This window comes from Crocodylus porosus, unplaced genomic scaffold, assembly GCF_001723895.1.
Source record: "Crocodylus porosus isolate Cpor-Errol unplaced genomic scaffold, CroPor_comp1, whole genome shotgun sequence".
In the NCBI taxonomy this organism is placed as follows: Eukaryota; Metazoa; Chordata; order Crocodylia; family Crocodylidae; genus Crocodylus; species Crocodylus porosus.
Genome location: NW_017728906.1, coordinates 192,656,024 through 192,667,627, shown reverse-complemented (window position 1 = coordinate 192,667,627; position 11,604 = coordinate 192,656,024). Strand labels below are relative to the sequence as shown.

The window sequence follows — 11,604 nt, the reverse complement described above, 5'->3', positions numbered from 1 at the left end:
TGGCCACATATAAGTTCAACGGGGTGCTTACCAGGATCTGGGGGAACGTCTGTTCACCAGAGCACCCCAAGGGATGACAAGGTCGAACGGTCACAAACTCCTCCATGATCATTTCAGGCGAACTTCTTTGCTGTCCAAGCCCCCAGGTTTAGAATAGACTGCTGCTGCAAGTCGTTCAAGCACCTACTCTGAACGCCTTCAAAAGACATCTGGATGTTTATCTTGCTGACTTCCTGCCCCTGGGGCAGGGGGCTGGACTCGATGATCTTCCCAGGTCCCTTCCAGCCCTAATGTCTATGGAATCTATGAAATCGAGTCTGCTGCCAGTCCAGGCTAGCTTTGCCCCAACTCAGTGCTGCTGTCCTGGGTGCATATGTAGATGCTGCACCTGGGAGCAGTGTACTCCATTCAAAAAGCTGTGGAATTCATTACTTCATATTCATTGCTCAAGTAGATGAACCCAAAGTAAGCAGCATTTCTCAAGATCCTAACTGTCTTGTGATATTTCAGAATCTAATTATGCACTTGATCACCTAGCTTTAAAATGAGGTAATCTGTGACAAAGTTGTGCAAGAGTTCAGTGAGAAAGACTATAACCCCAAACCCCAACACAGGATTAGAAATTATAATGCATTTAACCCTACCATTTTAAATAGCTCATACAGCCAAATTTTGGGCTGGTTTGTACCTTGAGCATTGACTTCAAGGTGAGAAATACATAATTGTGTTGCATCTACATAATGATTCTCTTCTTCCTTTTTGTTTAGGAATGTCTTTTATAGAATACCGGGAAGGGGGTAAAGCCATGTGAAATTTAGCCTGTTATGTTTCTTCCTTAAATGTGAAATAGTGTTTGCTTTCTGTTAAACCAGCAGTAAAGCAAGTTGCAAATTGGTACGTGGCTTCTTACACTGATCCAGAATCAAATGACATCAGTTTATAGCAAGATGGCATCCAGCCAGCACAATGGTCAGCAATTGCAACTGTAATTAGAACATAACTCTTCTCAGTTCAGTGACAGTGGCAGACTGTCATTCCTTGCAAACTTCTGGATTGCTCACCAAAATGGCAATTTTGCCTTTGAAGGTGTGAACTTTTTTTTTTCTGAAACAAAAGCCACAATCAGAAAAAGACACAATTTGACCCCAGTACTGTGAGGTACTAAGCATGTGCACTTCAGTATCTACCAAACAGCTATTGAGAGCACTTGCCAGCTCATAGCATCTAGATCGAAACAAGGACAGAAAGTGATGGATAAGGACAGGGCTCTTTTAATTGTTCAGTATATAGCCAAACTGCTTGTCTCTGTTATGCTCAGTTGACTGCAGCACTACAGAAACTAAATGTACTCTCAAAGGATGGCTTCTCAATTGTAAACAAGACAACAAATCCACGCGGCAGCAGCCATATCTAAATCTAATGACAAATTGCTTTCAAACCCCATTGAATCAATGAAAGTTAAGGGCAGGAAACCTACACAATGTCCCAGAGAGTAATGGGCAGCAATTCCCTTGGAACTATAAATTACGACTTTTTTTGGTCTACCACAGCCATCATAAAAAGGAAGAGAATGCCAAGCCCTGATTTACTATAAACCGTGAGCAGATAAGAGAAATTTCCTAATCTGCCTGCTTGAGTGGCTCTGCTCTAGCAAACGTAGAAAAACAGTAAATTATTCACTCGGAAAGTGATCCCATAGACCCTATTCTAAGTATGGCACTTAATTTGTTTGTAGCTATTGTGCTCAGCGAGTGTATACTGCAGTAGAAGAGGTCAGCGGCTTCTGTGTTCTTGAACAAAAAGATTATTTGACCTGTTTTTATTTAAATCATAAACAGAACTGCAATTTAATTGCATTATTTTGTACTATATACTCGATTATCATGAAGGACCCATCTGGCACTGAGAATCTATGTGTCTCTATAGTTCCCTCTTTCAGGGACCAAAGAATACAAGAGGTTGGATGAGGCTGTTTCACAAAGTAATGACAGTTTTGAAATAGAACCATTTTGTTTGCCACAAGCAATTACTGGATCATATCACTTGTCCACATAATCCTAAACAATTGGTGTGTTCAACGGTGCAAGCATCAGTGTTCCCCACTGCTGTGTAGTTTCCCACTCATTGCACACAAAACAGTTTTATTTCAAAATTGCAATTACTTTCTGACTCATCCTCATGCATATAAACAGACTAAAAAGTCCCATCATTGTCTCCCAGAAAAAAAAATCCTGCACATGTGGGAATCTGAACACACAGGCTAGGGACATAAACCTGTATAAGTGATCGGACACCAGTTCAGATCTGTAACACAACAGAAATTCAGTGCACATAAACCATTTTCAAAATGGCCGAAACCAGTTTAAGATAAACCTGGATGGATGTAGTATCAGATTTAAATGATTTATGCTAAATCAGTTCATTGAACTTCTATCCCAGATCCCCTTCAGATTCAAGTTAACTCTCAGTCCCCTAGCATCCCAGGATGCTTTGCACCTTCCCTGTAAACCCCCCACCCTGGCAGGGTGAGTGGGCTAGTCCTGGCCCAAGCTGTCTGCTCCAGCCAAGTAGGACGGGATGCTCTAGCACTCACTGGCCTCTGACCTGGGCCACTGCAGGCATGTGGCTGCATTTCTGGAATCAAAAGTGAATGTCAGTTCACTTGCTTATTGGTTCAATCTACGAAGCTTAGACTAACCTCTGAAGGTTGAATCGATTCACCTTTGAGCTTGACTGTTTGTACTTAAACAAAAGAAAAAGAGTGGGACTGAAAAGGACATTGGAAAACTTAAGGCAGTAGAAGAGGTAGGCATGTGCCCCCTCCAGCCCGGCAGGGTCCACCTAGCCTCCCGCACCAGCAGTAAAAGGGCCCCTCTCCCTGCCTTGCAGCCCAGCTCCCGTAGGGGGAAGGGGTCTCCAATGTTGTGTTTGCCAGTACACCTTAATCTACTTCTGTAGCCTGCAGGCAATTCTTGTTATTCCAAGACCTGGAGGGATTACCACACTTGAGTACTTAATTTTAGGATGCTTTGAGAATGCTTCTCTTGAATTCTACTGATTTAGGTAGGATCTTGCAAAATCATTTGGTTTATTTTTTGAAAATAGTAAATGATGAAGCCTCCCTACCAAAGTGACACCTGTTCTTCATGGAACACTCTCTGTGGCATGTTGTTTCCACTCAGAGATGCACTAGTCTCATCCTGGTATTCATTGGTAAGCTCCATCTTTGTTAACATTTTACCTTTTTGAGAAGATAGTATGCTAATCTGGATCAAGCAATTTCTCTGAATCTAATTCTCTGTTTTATTGTTTCATTTTGAACAAAGAAAATGTTTTTATTTCTCCCCCACCTTTCTTTACTCTGTAACATTTATCAGAAATCCAACAAGTAGGTGCTCTAATGATGGTGTTGGGGACTCTTCTAAAGGAAAGGAAGGATTTTGTTCTGAAGTTATCTTAGTGTATGCATTGTAATGTGTACAACAATAATGCTACGTAAACGGAAACTGAAGATCTGGCTAGTGACTAAAGTCATCCTGCAACCTGATTTCTTCACAGCTTTAATTTTAAAGGGTCACTGGCCACTTTTAGGAACTGGCTACTCAGTATAACAACAAATTGGAATCAGTGAAGAAAACCCATAGATTTTCTTGTATTTTAGATCAAGTGTCATTGATTCTGTTGTATTGTGGATTAAGTCCCCTTAATCAGCCTGTACATGTTGATCGATCCCGATAGCTCTGATGTACCCTATTAATGTGTGTGCATGCATATGTGTTTGACTGATTTGGTGGCTGGAGGAATCCAGCACCGTTGAAACTGAGTCCTGCAAGATAGCTCCACTGAGGGTGAGGACTTGCAGAAGGGAGAGATACAGCTCTGCTTAGAAACACAAGTAACACAAGCCGCACATTGATACAATTACAGAGACCTCAGAAACACACCCCTAATAAATGAGCACACACCAAAGTGACGGGCAAATCTGTTAACAGTGTGCAGTCATTTACACTGTGTAAGTGGGTGTAAAAGTGTTCTCATTTGATAGGACTTACACATACTCTTCACCAATGTAAATGCTTGCATAGAATACAGGATAATGAAGAATCAGGCTAATTGGCACTGAAGAAACTACTGTGGGTCCACTGTTGGGAGTTATATTTGTTTCCTTTGAAACAATTAAAAAAATTTTAACTTGTACAACTGGGGGCTTTTAAAACTAAAAAACTGCAAAAAAGACAAACAAACATATTCCCTCAACATATTTTTAACAGGAGATACAGCAAGAGAATTTTAAAAGGGGAAAAAAATCCTCTTTGCTCTCTGATGGATCTCTTCGGTCTTGGATTTATGAATGGTATATAATGGGATTTATCTTAGAAACAATTAACCTTCCACAGTAACAGCAGTCAAATGGGTTGTTCTGATTTCATAGAAGCCTTTTCTGAAAATTAAGAATTTGGGATGGGAAAAGGGACTTGTTCCACTGTAACGAAGAAAGTTAAGCCTGAATAAGCAGAATGGTACTTGGATGGCATTATTTGGATTTTTATTTAATTTATTTGTTAGGTTTTTTTTGGTAGCCAGTATTAGAGAGAAAAAAACATACTCTCAGTCTGGGTTCATCAAGATGGTAGCTACTGATTTTTCTAGGTTTCCTAAATTCACTGCTGATGAACCAGGATGAATGGCAGAAATCACAGCAACTATACCAGCAACATTACTAATTTGATTCCATGTTTCAAGTCTTTTCTCTTCTCATCTCCTTTTGCATCTCTTAGCATTCTGCCCATGAACGACTCATGCTTCCTGAGGCTGGGTGGGCCCGGGGGGGCACTGGGCCCACCCAGACTCATGCTTCCTGAGGGTGAGGGGCACAGGGGGGGCACTGCAACCCCACGCAGGTGACGGTGGTAGTGCTGGCAGTGGGGGAGCAGTGGGGACTGCCCGCAGGTGGCCACGGTGACATCGGCTCCAAGGGCAGGGCGAGTGGCAACCACCAGCAGACACCAGCGGGAGCTTCAGCAGTGGCCAATCTCGGGGGGGGGGGCATGTGCCCCCGCTGTGCCCCTCCTACATGTCATCTGTGAGTCTGCCTAAGTGTACAAAGAACCACTTCTTTCTCCCTTGCTGCCCTACAAAGAAATGCTGACTAGGTTTAGGTATCCATATTTCTGACAGTCTTGAAAGCATTCTTTTGCAAGTAGGTCAATAAACTTTAGGCACATGCACTCTTTCCCACCAAATGAAAACGATGTACATGCATACACATGTACAATCAACAAGACAGATGACTACTTCCATTTCATCACTTGCTTTTGCTTTCCCATACCTCCTTTATTTATACTTCACTGAGTTGAAGGGTTTGCAAAGCTTTCCACAATGTGCTCTATAATTTAAGAAGGATATCTTTGCATCCATCTCCCCCCCAATAATGATTACATAGACTACCACTCCCGTCATATGTGATCCTATAATGTCCATACAACAACTACAATGACAGCTTTCCTTTGGGAATTAATACGAGTGAAGTATTTAATATATTTTCCAGTATCTAGATACAATATGGTATTTGAGGGGATTTCAGTTTTCTTCAGTGACATTCAGCAAGGCAAAAATGAGGAGCATGGTTAACCTGCAACTGGGCACCATTTCTGGGGGCTCCAGTTCTTCCCATTAGAAATAATGAGAGCTCTCACTTTTAGATCAATTCTATGGATGAAATTGCTGAGGACAGACTGCTTGTAACTAGCATGGTAGCAGAGTTGCAGCAGAGGGAGACTCATTTTGTTTGATGAGTTTGATGAGTTTCATTTTCCTCGCTACCAGTTCAGTTCTCGACCTTACCGGAGAAACTATCATGAAAGGTACTGACTGATGTTCATATTTATGGCATTCTCAGAACTACATGAGACCAAAACTGATTTCACAAAGGCAACCAAATAGCCATCACAGATCATAAAAACTATGAGTAATATGCAAGTAGCACATTTACCCATTACTCATCCCCTTAAATTCATCACGATTAAATAAAATACATATAGTTAGTTTAGAAACTGAGTTAAAGCTAATGACTTAAGGGAGAATGATCAGTAATGTCAGTTCTCAAGAGGGTAAGATTAGATGAATAGATTTTCAAGTCCATTTGATTATGGACTCCATTGGGCTCAACTGCCAGCCCCTAGGTGGAATCCAGCCTGTGGGGCCATGCCATCTGGCTCACGGGGGTCCCTATGGGTCTGGAAATTTGGCAGCAGTGGCAAGGTTAATTACCACTGCGACAGCTCCCCCGGCTATGCTGATACACGGGGCTGGGCTGGCATATGGGGTCACTCTCTGGCTGGATCTGGCATGCAAGGTCACTCCACAGCTGGATGTGGTATTTGGGGTCATTTTGCAGCTAGATCTGGCCCACAAACAGACTCTGCCCATAGAATCCAGCCACTGGACCAGCTCCACACTCCTCATTTGACTGGAAGGCCGAGCACCATTGATGTAGTCTAATTTTCTACAAAACACAAGTCCTTAGAATATAATTCAGCTACTCCTGAACAGAATGCTGCAACATATATATGTTGGCTAAAACTTACTTTCCAGAAAGCCATATGGCCCTGATCTGAGAACATCAGGATATCTAAGGCTTCATATGGTTGTTTCTTCCAATGGCTGATCACACCCACTGTTAAAAATGTATACCTTATTTCTAATATGGATTTGCCTGGATCTAACTTCCAGCTGTTGCCGCTGGTTCTGACTTTCTATGATAAATCCCTTTAGTGCATGGTGTTCTCCCTCTACGAAGGTACTTATACCACTGTAATCAAGTTACCTCTTGATATTGTTTTTGATAAGCTAAACAGATTGAACTCTTTAAGTCTCTTGCTGAACTGCATTGTTTCTTCTTCTTGAATACTTTTTTGTAGCTCTTTTTTGCACTTGATCCCATTACCAGATGAGCAAACACCGTCTTTGGAATAAAGTTTAAACTTTGCACTAAATGAAGTAGAAAAACAGAGTTTACAAGTACCTCCTTTTGCTGGGTATAACTCCCATTTCCTCGCTGTCTCCTTCCAGCGTGACCCTCCTCGCCTGCCACCACTCATCATCAGAAGCGTTGATAACATGGAGGATGTCTCCATATTTAAAACTGAGTCCTTGACTTGGGAGGCCACTGTCTTTGCTCTTGTCATAGTCAAACATGGCTCTGTGAAGGAAAAGAAGGATATGAGAATAGGTGATTAGACCAATCTTGACAGCACTTACTTGTGAACAGCTTCTTGTATTTTAGGCTTCTCTTACTTCTTGCAAAGAGGATTGGTCTTAAACTGTCTGAAGAAATATTAAAGCTTCTTTCCACAGGGCAGTTAATCATTGTATCTATAGAACATATTACTCATAAAAACAGCCTCTCTCTAAATGAAGCTGCTAAGTACCTTACTGTTTTATTTCACAAATGTTTATGTTTAATCAGCATTTCAAAGTATAGCTGATAAAATACACAAGGTACCCGGAATTTTACAAAAAACTCCCTCTCACTTACAACATTTGGCTTTAGTATCTATGGGAATTTCTGATTGTAACAGTTGTCCCCTACGTATCTTCTTATGAAAAGTGCAACTTTCATTGAGCTCCGATACCATGGTAATAATGGGTGCAAATATTACATCTCAGCAAAAGAGAAGAGAATTATATTAGTATACAGTAAGGTCAGGCTTTGCTTTTTTTGAAGTCACTGGGAGGTTGCCACTGTGAAACCAGACTTGTGTATGTCTATGCTGCAATCCAGAGGAGCAATGGCAGCTCATATACACAAATCTAATTAGATAGGTCAGGTACTGAGAGCGGTGTAGCATGGCAATACAAAGCAGGCTAGCCACTGACTATTTACCCAGGGTCCTAGATGATTTTTGCAGTACATGCCAAACCTTCTACCTCTGGTAGCAACACCCTTACGGGTGCATAACCAGCTAGTTAAAACTAGCTCAGATACAGCTACCCAGGCAGCAATCACACCTGCAGGCTGCAATGTGGGCACATCTTCTCTTCCCTGGGGCCAGATCCTGATGCTAAGTTTGTGTTCATTAGCAATGGGCTCTGGGTGAGCGTGCAGTATGAATCCACTCTTGAATCTACACCTCAGCTGTTTTCCAGTGGACTACACACAAGAAGGATTTCTCTTACGAAAATAAAATTTAAAGAACACAATATACTGCAACAGATGTTTCTTGTCTTGCGGGGAGGAAAAGGAGAACACAATTTCTAAGTGCAGCATTCCTGGCCTGACAAGAGCTCCCAAGAGGCATGTAATAATTTTTATTCCCTTATTGTCAGAAGCAAAGACTTGGAAGTCTTTATTGATAAGCACTAGTAGAAAAAGGATGTATTCAGAGTTGTACATCTAAAACAACAACTGTTTTAAAGCTGCAAGCATTCCCTGCAGGTGAAATTGTGTGAAGAGAAAGAATATACTCTTAGGCCACATCCCCATGAACGGAAATGCGCAGTTTGCAGTGCCTCAAAATGCATGCGGCACATGTTAATGTGTTCAGCGTGCTGCCTATTTGCAGCACAGGGGAAAATTAGATATTGGGATATCCCAGTATCTTAAAAAAATGCACCAAAAAATAAGCAGGATGGCATACATGGCAGCAGTGTGCACCACCCGAAACCATAGCCTGGCCAGTCGGAGCTGCACTCTGGCTTCTGACCAGGCTCCGTGCGCCCAGGTCACTGCTGCTGCAGCTCCAGCAGGCACATAGGTAAGGCTGCTGGGGCCTGGTGCTGTCCCCAGCCTCCCCTACCCAACCCAGGGCAACTGTGTGTCACCGTGTGCATGCAGGGTCATATCTGGGGATAAGTAGCAGCAGCACAGATATGTGTCACTGCTATTTGTCCCTGGGGAAATGCACGTGTGCACTTATGAGGAGATGCCTCTTGTGTCTTCTCCTATAGAGATTATAGTGGTGGATGGCAAGGACAGGAAATACCAAAAATGGCTTTTGCATCCAGCGACTCCATTCAGTCCTCTGAGGGTAACAACTATAAAAGAAAGTCAGTTTCTGGCCTAACTTTATGTAGTCTGTGTTCAAGTCCACTAGTGCAATTAGTGCTTGCACGTTGTTCTGGTGAAAACAAACACCCACTTTAGAAGTGGAAACTGTTCAAAAGTTTAGCTGCCCTCAGTGATGAAGTGCATTATTAACAGATCATTGTCAGTCACAAGTCATCCGCTACTCTCTAACAAACTCATAAGCGCAAGGCATGTCAGTCTACATGCTTATAGCTAAGAAACTACTTGAGTCTATTTTACCTTGACAGATCAATGAAAACCCATTTCACTCTATTTTAAACTGATAAGGTGTTGGCAATTGGCTTCATGAGATGAATAATCAGGAAACAAGGGTCTGATTTTCTGAGAGAACAGACCTGTCCTAAACAAAAGTGTTTTCTGACGAAGTCCATTAAGCAATAATGCACCTTAATATAAAAGACTTTACGAGCCCCATAACTGTGAAATCTGGGGTGAATATAGTAGGTCCTAAACCTATCTACAGTCAGTTTGCTCCAAACAAGACACATTATCTTGTGAAGGAAAGAGTGAACAAGACACTTGCACTACAGAAGTGTAATGTGTGAAAGCGGGAGGTGCGGAAATGGTCCACCTTTTGAAACTTCTGAAGTATGTTGCTAAAGCCAAATAATGAAAGGATAGTAATTGTATTTCTGAACGGATGCTGACGTCCTGTGATCTCCTATGTTAACCTAAAACCACAGATTAGCAGTCTGGTTGATGCTAACGATGGATGCAGACAGTAATGTTTACCATTGATTTACAGTGATTGGAGCTATGTGCCACACAAATTAAAATGAATTTAGAGATCTGAAACAAGCGAATTATCAAGCACTCATTTTATTGACTGAAAGAGTGAAGGCTATTGTGCACTATAAATGGTGATTAGCACAGGAAAATTATGCAATTTGAACTGATTTGAATCTTTCCTCCTTTCCAAACACTCCAGATAAACTCAGACTGGAGCTCTCACTATAGCTCCGACGGCACTGAAGTCTTGGTGGGACCTCAAAGAAAACTCTTTCGGTGTAAGTCAACAGTTTGGTATTGATTCTGCAAATAAATATCCACATTTGCTACTGACCTCATCTGAAGAGATGAGATGTATGGGCTAGGGACAGACATTACACATAAACTGGTATAAGTGATTGGAAACGGGTTTAAACCTGTAACTGAACAGAAGTTCGGTGCACATTGACCAGTTTCAAAATGCCTGAAACTGGTTTAAGATAAACCTGGATGGATGCAGTGTAAAACTTAACTGATTTAGGTCCCAAATCCACTCCTGACTCAAGTTACTTTGCTGTCACCCAGCATACCAGGATGCTTTGCACCTCCCCATTAGCCTCCCCTAGCAGGGTGAGTGGGCTCCAGCAAAGCCCGGCTGACCCGGCCCCCAGGCTGTCACAGAGCTGAGGCAGCAAAGGCCCTGCACCCCAGCCCAGATGGCAGGGGGCACAGGGGGCCAGCGAGGGGGAAATGGCCCCTCCATGCGGGGTCCACACAGTGTGAGGGGTCCCTGTGTTGGGGACTTTTCCCACTGCAGTCTGGATGTCTTCCCCTTGCAACCCAGCTGGGCAATCACCCCAGCCCCATCCCTGTGCCAGACCTAGCCTCTCAGCCATGGTGGGCAGGGTAGGAGGGAACAGCGCCCCCCTCCTCCAGCCACAACCCCCCAGTTGGTGTCTACATACCACAGTGCCATCCCTGCTCTTGCCTCCTGTGACTGAGAAGCCAGGTCCAATGCAAGGTTTGGGCTGGGGCAACCATCCAGCTGGGTTGCAGGGAGGAAAGCTGGGCTGCAGCAGCCCTCCATATTGTGCAGAGTCCAGTTGGGGAGCCATGGCCAGATTGGGGAGGACTCTGTCCCCCCCACCCCTGCTCCCCTGGGCTGCCATGGCTACCAGCTCTAGAAGCCTAAGGCTCAGTGCAGGGGAGGGTCTGCAGTGACAGCAGGGTGTGGGCATGTGCTTGACAGCCAGTCAAGGATGGCCGTACTCGGCTGGGCTCGCTACCAGGCTGGGAGGTGTGTGGGTGTGCCACCCTGCCATCTGGCCTGGCCCATGCAGATATTCACCTGCTCCCCTACATCTGCACCCCGCCCCCCAGGTGAATACATGTTATGTTTGCTCACAATCCAATTTCACAGCTTGGAGCAACCCCTAAAGGTTGGATCAATTCTGTCTCAGACTTTTTGAATGTCTATACTTAGCTATGGTATCTCCAGTGGGATTAACTATGGCTGTACAAGTATGCACATACTTTAGGATTTGTGCAACTGAGGCCTATTTTACATTAATTATTTATATGGTTGGATGGATACCAATCATAGACCAACAACCTGCTGTGCTCTGAGCTGTACAAACACAGAACAAACAGACAGCGCTGCATTCGAAGTATATTATTTGAATAGGATTAAACTCTTTAGGAGCAGGGACTTCTTTATGTCTATACAATGCATGACAATTTTGAGTACTCTGTAAACAAGGCACACATCCAATTAATAAAGAATACTGTATTTGGCATATCATCTTTAT

The 11,604-nt window shown here is 43.1% G+C and overlaps 1 protein-coding gene across 4 annotated transcripts in view; it reads right to left on the bottom strand.

The window, feature by feature from the left end:
* DLG2 (discs large MAGUK scaffold protein 2) overlaps nt 1-11,604 on the bottom strand; it is a 1,592,593-nt gene that overhangs the window by 72,052 nt on the left and 1,508,937 nt on the right. For all 4 annotated transcript variants that reach the window (XM_019530402.1, XM_019530399.1, XM_019530401.1 and 1 more), the window contains one exon: nt 7,025-7,201. In XM_019530402.1, coding sequence (XP_019385947.1) covers nt 7,025-7,201 — 177 coding nt within the window. The remainder of the gene's footprint in view (nt 1-7,024; nt 7,202-11,604) is intronic.